The 14,172-nt window shown below is 43.1% G+C and overlaps 2 protein-coding genes across 2 annotated transcripts; both read right to left on the reverse strand.

The window, feature by feature from the left end:
* On the reverse strand, window positions 3,484–4,425 carry LOC106502639 (olfactory receptor 1J4-like). The gene has a single exon (XM_018054780.1). The coding sequence runs from the start codon at window positions 4,423–4,425 to the stop codon at window positions 3,484–3,486; it is 942 nt and encodes a 313-aa protein (XP_017910269.1).
* LOC108637116 (olfactory receptor 1J4-like) lies at window positions 10,103–11,044 on the reverse strand. The gene has a single exon (XM_018054781.1). It carries the CDS (start codon window positions 11,042–11,044, stop codon window positions 10,103–10,105), a length of 942 nt encoding a protein of 313 aa, XP_017910270.1.

Below are 14,172 nucleotides of genomic sequence, written 5' to 3' on the forward strand. Positions count from 1 at the left end.
CCCTTGAGCCAAGAGATCTTCGCATTCAAATGGATAGAAAAAGGCAGCCAGACCTCAGGACAGCTAACTTGGACTCGACTTCCACAAGGCTTCAAAAATTCACCAACGCTATTCAAGGAGGCTTTGGGTAAAGACCTCCATGAGTACCGGGTTAATCACCCCAACATTGTTCTATTGCAGTATGTTGATGATCTTATGCTAGCCGCAACCACTGAGGAAGCATGCCTAGAAGCAACAGGCAACCTCCTTCAAACTTTGGGGATCTTGGGGTACTGGGCTAGTGCAAAGAAGGCCCAAATTGCTAGGGTATAAAATAAAACAAGGACGGAGATGGCTGACACAGGCCATGAAAGAGGCCATATTGCAGATCCCGGAGCCAGCAACTCCTCGACAAGTGAGAAAATTTCTTGAGACTATTGGGTATTGCCGGCTATGGATCTTGAGATTTGCTAAAAAGGCCCAGCCGCTATATAAAGGAAGTAAAAAAAATAAAAACTGGACTTGGACTGAGCCAATAAAACAGGCTTTTCAAGAACTCAGACAGGCTCTGCTGGAAGCCCCAGCCCTTGCTCTCCCTGACCCGTCCAACCCCTTCCAATTGTTCGTAGATGAAAGACGGGAAATAGAAAAAGGAGTCTTGACACAGCAATGGGGGCCTTGGAGGCGACCAGTGGCCTGCCTATCCAAACGACTGGACCCAGTGACTGTGGGGTGGCCACCTTGCCTCCAAATCATTGCTGCTACTGCCCTCCTGGTCCATGATGCTGACAAGCTGACTTATGGACAGCAACTCCTGGTCTACACTCCTCATACCATCAAAGGGATTCTGAAGCAGCCACCAAATAAATGGATCTCTAACGCCCGTTTGACCCATTATCAGGCTTTGCTGCTGGACACCCCATGGATACACTTCCAGACACCCTGCTTCCTGAGCCCGGCTACTCTCTTACCCAACCCGGAGGAAGACAGCCCCCTCCACGACTGTGCTGAGATATTGGCTGAGACGATGGCAATATGAAAGGACCTAACAGATGTGCCTTTAAATAACAGTGAGCTGATATGGTTTACAGATAAAAGCAGTTTTATAAAAGATGGACAAAAAAAGGCTGGAGCTGCAATAGTTGATGACTCTAGAAAGATAATATGGGCTGAAGCCCTTCCCCTGGGTACCTCCGCCCAAAAAGCGGAACTAATAGCCTTAATACAGGCTCTGGAGAGGGCAAAAAAAAAAAAAAAGAGTCACTATTTATACCAACAGTCAGTATGCATTCAGCACCGTACACATCCAGGGCCCAATATATAAAGAGCGGGGATTTTTGACAGCCGAGGGAAAAAAGTTAAAAACCTGCCTGAAATCCGCAGACTCTTAACAGCCATCCAACAGCCTCGAGCAGTGTCAATAGTACATGTCCCTGGACATCAAAAGGGAAGAGACATCAAGGCTCAAGGCAACCGAGCCGCTGATATGGTGGCTCATGAGGCGGCTAACAGGGACTGCACAGCCCCTATACTAACTGTGGGGCTGCCACCCCCAGGTATGGGAACCTTGCCCCCAACCCCCAAGTATTCCTCTTCTGATCTCAATTGGATTCAAAAAAATGCCAGCCCTCAGGAGGGCAAAGACGGATGGTATCGGGACCAAGATGACAACTTGATACTTCCCACCAACTTGGGTCAACATCTCTGTACACACCTACATCTGACCACCCATCTAGGGAAAAAAAAGACTCTAACCCTCTTACAGGCAGCACGTTTGCGGTTTCCCCGACAACAGGTGACTGTACAAGACATAGTCCAGGCCTGCAAAGCATGCCAGATGATGAAGCCAGGAAAAAGACAGCATACGGAAATGAGGTACCGGGGAAAGAGGCCAGGGCAACACTGGGAGATAGATTTTACAGAAGTAAGACCAGGCAAGTATGGGTACCGTTATCTGTTAGTTTTGGTGGACACTTTTTCTGGGTGGGTAAAAGCATTCCCTACTAAGGGAAAAACAGCAATGATAGTAGCTAAAAAGATCTTTAAAAAAATAGTACCTAGGTTTGGGCTGCCAGTGACTATTGGCTCTGATAACGGGCCTGCCTTTATGAGTCAGATTGTACAGGGACTGGCCTTAGCTCTGGGGACCAAATGAAAGCTCCATTGTGAATACAATCCCCAGAGCTCAAGACAGGTTGAGAAGATAAATTGGACTCTAAAAGAAATTTTGGCAAAATTGGCAATAGAGACTGGCAGGGACTGGGCGACTCTCCTTCCCTTCACTCTCTTCCGTGCGTGTAATACCCCCTATAAGCTGAACTTAACCCCTTTTAAAATTATGTATGGGGGCCCCCTCCCACATGCGCTATCTTTGAGGGGAAAAAACAACCACCCCCTACTTTAAGACAGTTCCAAAAAGCCCCGATGGCATTAGGCAAGGTACATACACATGTCTGCTCTGGTGAGGCTGTAACATATACCTCACAGAGGTCCCGTTTAGGCCACTGCAGAGCTTTGAGTAGAGTTCCCTGTTCTACACAGTAGATTCTCATTAGTTTATTTTATATACAGTATTAAATGTCCCCTGACAGAGGAATAGATATAGATTATCTGACACATATATACAATAGAATATTATACAGCCACACAACGTAACAAAATTGTGCCATTTCCTGGGATGTGGAAGGGTCCACATATTCTCTGGGTCTGATACAGAGTAAAGAGAAAAATAAATACTGTATGTTAATGTCTACATATGGAGTCTAGAACAACGGTAGTGATGAACCAATTAGACAGGCAAGAATAGAGAGGCAGATATAGAGAATGAATTTCTGGACACAGTTGGAAGATGAGTTGTTGTTATTCAGTCGTGTTGTCTGACTTTTGCAAGCCCATGGACTGCAGCATACAAGGCTCCCCTGTCCTTCACATAGTTTGCTAAGAGGAAAGGAGAGGGTGGAAAAAGCTGAGAGAGTATTGTTGACATATATACACAACCATGTGTAATTAGATTGTTAATGAGAAAATGCTACATAGCACAGGAGACTCAGTGTGGTGCTCTGTGATGACCTAGAGGGCTGCAAAGCATGGGGACGGTAGGAGGGAGGATCAAGAGAGAGAAAATAAGTGTACATATAGCTGATTCTCATTGTTGTATAGCAAAAGTCAACAAAGTATTGCAGAGCAATTATCCTGCAATAAATAATAAATAATTAATTAATTACATTTTTAAAAAGAAATAAATTCCCGGGAAATAAGAGGAGAGATGAAATGCTACCAGCTATATAAATGCCCAGCCTTACAGACAATATCAAAATTCAAGAACCTAAACTCAAATTTCACAATTTATGCTAATGAACTATTAGGAAATAGACAAATTCGTAAAGGAATGCAATTCAACTATCAAACATTTACTGAGTATTTATTCTATACTGGGTTCAAATCTAGGGATATAAGATCTGAGGTTTTGTGAACACAAGTGTCTTTTACAAAGATGAGCAAATGTCATTGAGACAAGACTTTTGCCCTGTGCAAGAGTCTCTCCAGGGCCCCCTTCATGTCCCTGTTCCTTAGGCTATAAATGAAGGGGTTCAGCAGTGGAGTGACCACTGTGTACATCACAGAGGCAATGGTGCTCTTGTCCCTGGAGGTGCTGGATGAGGGGAAAAAATACAGTCCAATAATTGTTCCATAATACAGAGACACCACAGAGAGGTGGGAGACACATGTGGACAATGCTTTGCAGATCCCCTTGGTGGAGGGGACCTTCAGGATGGTGGCCCCGATACGCCCATAAGAGATCAGGATGCCCACTAATGGGAGGACGATGCAGGTCACTCCTACTGTGAAAATGGCCAGCTCATTGAGGGATGTGTCTGAGCAGGAGAGCTTCAGCAGGGCATCAAGGTCACAGAAGAAATGGGGGATGCTGTGGTCAGCACAAAAGGACAGCCGGGTCAGGGGGAGCGTGTGACACAGGGCACTGGCACAGGAGAGAAGCCAGGACACAGTTACTAGTAAGGTGCACAGCCCCTGTCCCATGACGGTGCTGTAGTGGAGAGAGTGGCAAATGGCCACATACCGATCATAGGCCATCGAGGTGAGCAGGAAATCATCCAGACCAGTAAAAAAGAGGAAGAAATATATCTGTGTTACACATCCTGCATAGGGGATGGATTGATCCTGAGTCTGCATGTTTATCAGCATTTTAGGGATGGTGACAGATGAAAAGGAGACGTCAGTGAGGGCCAAGTGGCTGAGGAAGAAGTACATGGGGGTGTGGAGGCGAGCGTCCAGCCTGATGAGCAGGAGGATGAGCAGGTTGCCCAGAACCGTGGTCAGGTACACGCCCAGGAACAGGGCGAAGAACACGCCCTGCTGCTCTGGCCGGATGGGGAGCCCCCGGAGGAGGAACTCAGACACGCTGCTCTGGTTTTCCCTCTTCATGCTCTTCTCCTGTCTGCTGGGAATGAAAGGACAGTGAAAGAGGCACATTTTGATTGCAGCAGGCATATATAAGTGAGTCCTTTCTCTTGAAGAATATGTCAGTGTCTGTCTGCATTGCCATGTCTCTGCAGAATCCCCTAAGATAAATGGTATTACCATGTATATATAGGGAATTTTCCAACCAAGAAGAGAGTTTGATACAGAAAAAAAAAACTGGCTCAGTGGCATTTGTCCATCATCTCAGTAAAGAGAAATTATCACAGTGTCTTAGCAGAGAAATACTAAGATAAAAACTGCCCTAATTTCTTTTCTATTTCTGGACATACAATCATAAGATTTGACCTTCAGGTTGTGACACCTTGACCTACGGAAATCTGACTTTTAAGTCCTCTCATATGTTAAGGATAAGGAAGACGTTTCAGCAGTGAATTCTTGAAGGAAAGTGGATCAAAAATACACAGCCACTGAATTTCCTGGTGATCCACTGCTTAGACTTCAGCTTCCAAGTCAGGATGTATGGGTTCAATCCCTGTTCCAGGTATAAAGATATCACATGCCTTATGGCTAAAAACCAAAACATGAAATAAATACAATATGGTAATGAATTCAGCAAAGAATTTTAAAAAATGATTGACATTAAATTTTTTTAATAAACAAGCAAATAAATAGCCAGTTCAATTATGTATAAAGGCTGGAGAAAAAAAGAAGCTTACCTGTCAACTGAACTCAGAGTATCTCAGAGTTCAATCTTGCAATATCACTGCTCTACAAAGTAAAAAATATTACTGGCAATTATATGTATTTTTACTAGTACTCATATTTATCATTCTCCAATATCCTCCTGATTCAACAAAATCCTCTTGTTGAAGAGTTGCCTAATCCAAAATAAAAGCAGTTGCTCCCAAGATGTGTCAAAGAGATATGCCCTGATATGCGTTCTCCCCTCATTTTTAAGAACTAGTAATAAAAGTTTCACAAGCAAGGGCACAGAGAAGTGCTGAACACCTGTATACAGACACACGCACACACACACACACACACACACACACACACACACACACACCCCTGCTGTTGGCATAGGAGACCGAGTTCTTCTCTGAACTTTATGCTTGAATGATCTACCTGCCTTGAGTAAGAACTGGTTTCTCAGCTTCTCTGTAGGGCACCTGGAGACAAGATTTATCCACTTCTGTGGTCCTGAACCACTCACCAGCAACAGAGAAAAAAAAGCTTGATCTTCAATTCACCAGCTTCAGAAATGAAGACGTGAAAAAAAGAAAGAAAGAAAGAAAGAAAGAAATGAAGACGTGAAGACTGCTCTGTCCAACAGGGAGGGGACTCAAGGGGACAGGGCTCCAAGCTCTTGGTTAGAGACATGTTAAACATGTATTAATTGCTCAGTTTTCTTGTTTCTCCCTCCAGGACACAGGCCCCAGAGCAGTGGTTCCTAAACTTTAATGTTCCCTAGAATGCCCTGGGGAGTTTATTAAAGATGCAGACCCAGCTCCAGCTCCAGCAATGCTCATTCTTGAACTCTGTGGTCAGGGAATTCTGACACATGTGGTCCTAAGAGTCGACACTGAGAAAACAGCGTCCTTAGGAAGAATGTCATGATGATGCCCAGTGGGTGTGAGCAGGAAGGAGATGTGGAAAGAACTCTTTACCGACCCTTCCTACTGGCTTCATGTTTCCCCTAGGTAAGTCAAAGCTTGGGATGTGAGGATGGAGTTTTCTCCCAAGCTGAGATGCTGCCTTTAACCGGCGGCATTGTCATAGTTCCCTCGTGCCTGTGGCTTGCTCCTTTGAAGAGAGAACAACCGAACTTTGAAAATGTCCATGAAAATATATGAAGAATGGAAGTCTAGGTGGAAGCCCATGGAAAGAGAAGCCAGACTGTTTTCATTCACCTCAGGAATCATCTAAGTCAGAGCTTATGAAATGAAATAAATGAATAATGAGGAAAGTTGCATCATACGATTTTATACATGTATGAAATATCAAACTCCTTCAAAATATTGTGATTTCCAACTTTACACCTCAGACTAGAGTTGTGGACATCACCACAGCCTTGCATGTCACTCCAGCTACTGGTTACATACTAATTAGTCTTCTGTTTCTGCATAACTTTGGTAAACATATTACATCTTTCATAGTGCAGGCACACACACACAAAGGGACAACATGAAAAAAATAGGGTTAAAAATCTGATGTTCAATTTTTTAAGGAATCTCCACACTGTTCTCCAAAGTGGCTGTACTAGTTTGCATTCCCACCAACAGTGTAGGAGGGTTCCCTTTTCTCCACACCCTCTCCAGCATTTATTGCTTGCAGATTTTTGGATCGCAGACATTCTGACTGGTGTGAAGTGGTACCTCATTGTGGTTTTGATTTGCATTTCTCTAATAATGAGTGATGTTGAGCATCTTTTCATGTGTTTGTTAGCCATCTGTATGTCTTCTTTGGAGAAATGTCTATTTAGTTCTTTGGCCCATTTTTTGATTGGGTCGTTTATTTTTCTGGAATTGAGTTGCATAAGTTGCTTGTATATTTTTGAGATTAGTTGTTTGTCAGTTGCTTCATTTGCTATTATTTTCTCCCATTCAGAAGGCTGTCTTTTTACCTTGCTTATATTTTCCTTTGTTGTGCAGAAGCTTTTAATGACCCAGCAGTCCCACTGCTGGGCATACACACCGAGGAAACCAGAATTGAAAGAGACACATGTACCCCAATGTTCATCGCAGCACTGTTTATAATAGCCAGGACATGGAAACAACCTAGATGTCCATCAGCAGATGAATGGATAAGAAAGCTGTGGTACATATACACAATGGAGTATTACTCAGCCGTTAAAAAGAATTCATTTGAATCAGTGCTGATGAGATGGATGAAACTGGAGCCAATTATACAGAGTGAAGTAAGCCAGAAAGAAAAACACCAATACAGTATACTAACACATATATATGGAATTTAGGAAGATGGCAATGACGACCCTGTATGCAAGACAGGAAAAAGGACACAGATGTGTATAACGGACTTTTGGACTCAGAGGGAGAGGGAGAGGGTGGGATGATTTGGGGGAATTGCATCGAAACATGTATACTACCATGTAAGAATCGAATCGCCAGTCTATGTCCGATGCAGGATACAGCATGCTTGGGGCTGGTGCATGGGGATGACCCAGAGAGATGTTATGGGGAGGGAGGTGGGAGGGGGGTTCATGTTTGGGAACGCATGTACACCCGTGGTGGATTCATGTCAATGTATGGCAAAACCAATACAGTATTGTAAAGTAAAATAAAGTAAAAATTTTTTTAAAAAGTTACTGAACTATAGTTGTATAACAGTGTTGTGTTATTTTCTCTTTTCAGAAAACTGAATCTGCCATATGTATACATATACCCCTCCTTTTTTAATTTCCTTCCCCTTTAGGCCACCGCAGAGCTTTGAGTAGGGTTCCCTGTGCTATACAGTAGATTCTCATTAGTTGTTTCTTTTATGCACAGTAGTAAATGTCCAATCACAGGAATAGATACAGAAGTGGTGGCACATATATACAATGGAATATTATACAGCCACAAAAGGTAACAAAAGTGAGCCATTGCCGGGACATGGATGGGTCTACATATCGTCTGGGTCTGACATACAAAGTAAAGAGAAAAATACATATTGTTTGTTAATGTCTATATATGAAGTCTAGAAAAATGGTAGTGATGAACCGATTTGACAGGCAAGAATAGAGAGGCAGACATAGAGAATGACTTTCTAGACACAGTTGGAGGTGGAGTTGTTGTTATTCAGTCACTAGGTCTTGTCTGACTTTTTGCAAGCCCATGGACTGCAGCATACCAGGCTACTCTGTCCTTCACAGAGTTTGCTAAGGGAGAAGGAGAGGGTGGAACAAACTGAGAGAGTACCATTGACATTTATACACTTCAGTTCAGCTCAGTTCAGTTGCTCAGTTGTGTCTGACTCTTTGCAACCCCATGAATCACAGCATGCCAGGCCTCCCTGTCCATCACCAACTCCCAGAGTTCACCCAAACTCATGTGCATCGAGTCAGTGAGGCCATCCACCCATCTCATCCTCTGGCGTCCCCTTTTCCTCCTGCCCCAATCCCTTCCAGCATCAGGGTCTTTTCCAATGAGTCAACTCTTCGCATGAGGGGGCCAAGTATTGGAGTTTCAGCCTCAGCATCAGTCCTTCCAATGAACACCCAGGACTGGTCTCCGTTAGGATGGTCTGGTTGGGTCTCCTTGCATTCCAAGGGACTCTCAAGAGTCTTCTCCAGCACCACAGTTGAAAAGCGTCAATTCTTTGGCACTCAGCTTTCTTCACAGTTCAACTCTCACATCCATACATGACCACTGGAAAAACCATAGCCTTGACTGACCTCAGTTCAGTTCAGTCGGTCAATCGTGTCTGACTCTTTGTGACCCCATGAATCGCAGCACAAAAGCCTCCCTGTCCATCACCAACTCCCGGAGTTCACTCAAACTCACATCCATTGAGTCAGTGATGCCATCCAGCCATCTCAACCTCTGGCGTCCCCTTCTCCTCCTGCCCCTAATCCCTCCCAGCATCAGAGTCTTTTCCAATGAGTCAACTCTTTGCATGAGGTGGCCAAAGTATTGGAATTTCATCTTTAGCATCATTCCTTCCAAAGAAATCCCAGGGCTGATCTGAATATAGTTTATGCTTTATGGAATCTTGAGTCCATGTTCCATTTGGGCCATCTCACTTTGTGTGCACTGCAGAATTCCCTTGCAGTCCAAGGGACTCCCAAGAGTTTTCTCCAACACCACAGTTCAAAAGCACCAATTAGGTGCTCAGCCTTCTTCACAGTCCAACTCTCACATCCATACATGACCACAGGAAAAACCATAGCCTTGACTAGATGGATCTTAGTCAGCAAAGTAACGTCTCCGCTTTTGGATATGCTGTCTAGGTTGGTCATAACTTTTCTTCCAAGAAGTAAGCATCTTTTAATTTCATGGCTGCAATCACTATCTGCAGTGATTTTGGAGCCCCAAAACATAAAGTCTGACACTGTTTCCACTGTTTCTCCATCTATTTCCCATGAAGTGATGGGACTGGATGCCATGATCTTCATTTTCTGAATGTTGAGCTTTAAGCCAACTTTTCCACTCTCCACTTTCACCTTCATCAAGAGGCTTTTTAGTTCCTCTTTACTTTCTGCCATAAGGGTGGTGTCATCTGCATATCTGAGGTTATTGACTGACCTAGAGGGTTGCAAAGCATGGGGAGGGTAGGGAGGGAGGATCAAGAGAGATAATATATGTATACTTAGAGCTGAATCACATTGTTATATAGCAAAAACCAACAAAATATTGTAAAGTAATGATTTTCCAATAAAAAGTAAGTAAAAAATTAAATACATTTTTAAAAAGAAATAAATTCCTAGGAAATAAGAGGAGAGATGAAGTACTACCAGCTATAAAAATGCTCAGCCTTATAGATAAGATCAAAAATCAAGAACCTGAACTCAAAATTCCAAATTTATGCTAATGAACTGATAGGAAATATACAATAATTGTAAAGGAATACAATTCAACTATCAAACATTTACTGAGTACTTATTCCATGCTGGGATCAAATCTAGGGATGTAGAATCTGAGGTTTTGTGAATACTCATGGCTGTTATAAAGATGAGCAAATGTCATTGAGATAAGAGTTTTGCCCTGTGCAAGAGTCTCTCCAGGGCCCCCTTCATGTCCCTGTTCCTTAGGCTATAAATGAAGGGGTTCAGCAGCGGAGTGACCACTGTGTACATCACAGAGGCAATGGTGCTCTTATCCCTGGAGGTGCTGGATGAGGGGAAAAAATACAGTCCAATAATTGTTCCATAATACAGAGACACCACAGAGAGGTGGGAGCTACATGTGGACAATGCTTTGCAGATCCCCTTGGTGGAGGGGACCTTCAGGATGGTGGCCCCGATACGTCCATAAGAGATCAGGATGCCCACTAATGGGAGGACGATGCAGGTCACTCCTACTGTGAAAATGGCCAGCTCGTTGAGGGATGTGTCTGAGCAGGAGAGCTTCAGCAGGGCATCAAGGTCACAGAAGAAATGGGGGATGCTGTGGTCAGCACAAAAGGACAGCCGGGTCAGAAGGAGGGTGTGACACAGGGCACTGGCACAGGAGAGAATCCAGGACACAGTTACTAGTAAGGTGCACAGCCCCTGTCCCATGACGGTGCTGTAGTGGAGAGGGTGGCAAATGGCCACATACCGATCATAGGCCATCAAGGTGAGCAGGAAATCATCCAGACCAGTAAAAAAGAGGAAGAAAAACATCTGTGTTATGCATCCTGCATAGGGGATGGATTGATCCTGAGTCTGCATGTTTATCAGCATTTTAGGGACGGTGACAGATGAAAAGGAGACGTCAGTGAGGGCCAAGTGGCTGAGGAAGAAGTACATGGGGGTGTGGAGGCGAGCGTCCAGCCTGATGAGCAGGAGGATGAGCAGGTTGCCCAGAACCGTGGTCAGGTACACGCCCAGGAACAGGGTGAAGAATACGCCCTGCTGCTCTGGCCGGATGGGGAGCCCCCGGAGGAGGAACTCAGACACGCTGCTCTGGTTTTCCTTCTTCATGCTCCTCTCCTGTCTGCTGGGAATGAAAGGACAGTGAAAGAAGCACATTTTGATTGCAGCAGGCATATATAAGTGAGTCCTTTCTCTTGGTGAATATGTTAGTGTCTGTCTGTATTGACCTGCAAAAACCCCTAAGATGAATGGTATTACCATGTATAGTGAGGGAATTACCAACCAAGAATTGAGTTTGATACAGAAAAAAAACTTGCTCAGTGGCATTTTTCCATCACCTCAGTAAAGAGAAAGTATCACACTTTCTTAGCAGAGAAATAGTAAGTTAAAGACCCCCCTAATTTCTCTTCTGTTTCTTGATATACAATCATAAGGTTTGACCTTCAGGCTGTGACATATTGACCTATGGAAATCTGACTTCAAAGTCCTTTCATATGTAAAGTATAAGGAGGATTGTTCAACAACGAATTCTCGAAGTAAAGTGGGTCAAAAATACACAGCCAAGGAATTTCCTGACAGTCCTGTGTTTAATACTTCACGTTGCAAGTCAGGGGTTGTGGGTTCAATCCCTGTTCCACATATAAAGAAATCACATGCCTTATAGCTAAAAACTGAAGCATGAAGCAAAAATACATGGTAATAAATTCAGCGAAGAATTTTTTAAATGATCCACATCAAAAAATTCTTTAAAAATAAATAAGCAACTAAATAGCCAGATTCCATTATGTATAAAGGTTGAAGGAAAAAAAGGAAGCTTACTTGTCAACTGAACTCAGATTTTCTAAGAGCTCAATCTTGTAATATCATGCTCTATGAAGTAAAAATATTACTGGCAGTTATATATATAGTTTTACTAACACTCATATTAATCATTCACCAATATCCTCCTGATTCAACAAAATCTCTTGTTGAAGAGTTCCCTAATCCAAAATAAAAACAGTTACTGCCAAGAGATGTCAAAGAGATACGCCCTGCTATGCCTTCTCCACTCAGCTTTAAGAACTAGTTTAAAAAAGTATCATAGCCAGAGCACAGAGAAATGCTGAACATCTGTATACACACACACACACACACACACACACACACAAATACACACCTGCTATTGCCGTAGGATACCCAGTACTTTTCTGAACTTTATGCTTGATTGATCTAGTTGCCTTGAGTAAGAACTGGTTTCTCAGCTTCTCTGTAAGACACCTGGAGACAAGACTTATCCACTACTGTGGTCCTGGACCACTCACCAGCATCAGAGAAAAAAGAACTTGATCTTCAATTCACCAACTTCAGACATGAAGATGTGAAGACTGCTCTGTCCACCAGGGAGGGGATCCAAGGGGACAGGGCTCCAAGCTCTTGGTTAGAGACATGCATTAAACATGTATTAATTGCTCAGTTTTCTTTTTTCTCCCTTCAGGACACATTCCCTAGGGCAGTGGTTCCTAAACTTTGATGTTCCCTAGAATGCCCTGGGGAGTTTATTAAAGAGGCAGATCCCAGCTCCAACTCCTCTGATGCTCATTCTTGAACTCTGCAGCAAGAGAATTCTGATGTACATGGTCCGAAGGGCCAACACTAAGAAAACAGTGTCCTTAGGAAGAACGTCATGATGACGCCCCATGGGTGTGAGCCTGAAGGAGATATGGAAAGACCTCCTCATTGACCCTTCCTACAAGCTTCAAATTTCCCCTAGTTAAGTCAAAGCTTGGGATGTGAGGATGGAGTTTTCTCCCAAGCCGAGATGCCTTCTTAATTTGTTGCCTTTTAAATAAATCTGCTTCATGGTAGAAATCCAAATACAATATGAGAAAGTCAAAGTATTCCCCCTGTCTTTTATTCATTTTTTATACTTATAAAATGGTTTTTCTTCATAAAACTTTACATTTGTTGTTCTATGAAAATGTTAGTCGCTCAGTCACATCTGACTTTTTGCAATCCGACAGACTGTAGCTCACCAGGCTCCTCTGTCAGTGGAATTCTCCAGGCAAGAATACTGGAGCTGTTGTTCAGCTCCAGTGGCTGTTGTTCACTGTCTAAGCCATGTCTTACTCTTTGCGACCCCATGAACTGCAACATGCCAGGCTTCACTGTTTTTTGCTATTTTCTAGAGTTTGCTCAAACTCAAGTTCATTAAGTCAGTAATGCCATCCAACCATCTCATCCTCTGTCATCACCTTTATATCCTTCCCTCAATCTTTCCCAGCATCAAGGTCTTTTCCAGTGAGTTGACACTTCGCATCAGATGGCTAAATTATTGGAGTTTCATCTTCAGCATCAGTCCTTCCAATGAGTATTCAGGGTTGATTTCCTTTAGGATTGACTGGTGTGATCTCCTTGCTGTTCAAGTGACTCTCAAGAGTCTTCTCCAGTACCACATTTGGAAAGTATCAATTTTGCCACTCAGTCTTCTTTCTGGTCCAACTCTCACATCCGTACATGACTACAGGAAAACCACAGTTTTAACTAAATTACCTTTGTTGGAAAAGTAATGTTTCTGCTTTTTAACAGGTTGTGTGGAAATGTCATAGCTGTTCTTCCAAGGTCAAGTGTCTTTTATTTTCATGACTGCAGTTACCAAATGAAGTAATTTTGAACCCAAGAAAATAAAATCCATCACTGTTTCCACTTTCCCCCAATCTATTTGCCATGAGCAACGGAACAGAGTGCCATGATCTTTGTTTTGTGAATGTTGAATTTTAAGCCAGCTTTTTCATTCTCCTCTTCCACCCTCATCAAGAGGCTCTTTAGTTCCTCTTCACTTTCTGCCATTAGAGTGGTGTCATCTGCTTATGTGAGGTTATTGATATTTCTCCCAGCAATCTTGATTCCAGCTGGTGATTCATCCAGTCTAGCATTTCGCATGATGCATTCTGTATATAAATAAATAAGCAGGATGACAATATACAGCCTTTATGTACTTCTTTCCCAATTTGGAACCAGTCAATTGTTCCATGTCCCATGCTAACTATTGCTTCTTGACCTGCACACAGGTTTCTCAGGAGGCAGGTAAGGTGCTCTGGTATTTCCATCTCTTGAAGAATTTTCCAGTTTGTTGTGATCTACACGGTCAAAGGTTTTAGCATACTCAGTGAAAGAAGAGTAGATGTTTTTCTGTAATTATCTTGATGTTTCTATTATCCAACAGATGTTGCCAATTTGATCTCTGGTTCCTCTGCCTT

The sequence above is a fragment of the Capra hircus genome, chromosome 11 (genome assembly GCF_001704415.2).
Source record: "Capra hircus breed San Clemente chromosome 11, ASM170441v1, whole genome shotgun sequence".
Classification (NCBI taxonomy): Eukaryota; Metazoa; Chordata; class Mammalia; order Artiodactyla; family Bovidae; genus Capra; species Capra hircus.

Coding starts and splice junctions, on each gene's coding strand:
- LOC106502639 (XM_018054780.1), bottom strand. CDS start 4,425: ATGAAGAGGGAAAACCAGAGCAGCGTGTCTGAGTTCCTCCTCCGGGGG.
- LOC108637116 (XM_018054781.1), bottom strand. CDS start 11,044: ATGAAGAAGGAAAACCAGAGCAGCGTGTCTGAGTTCCTCCTCCGGGGG.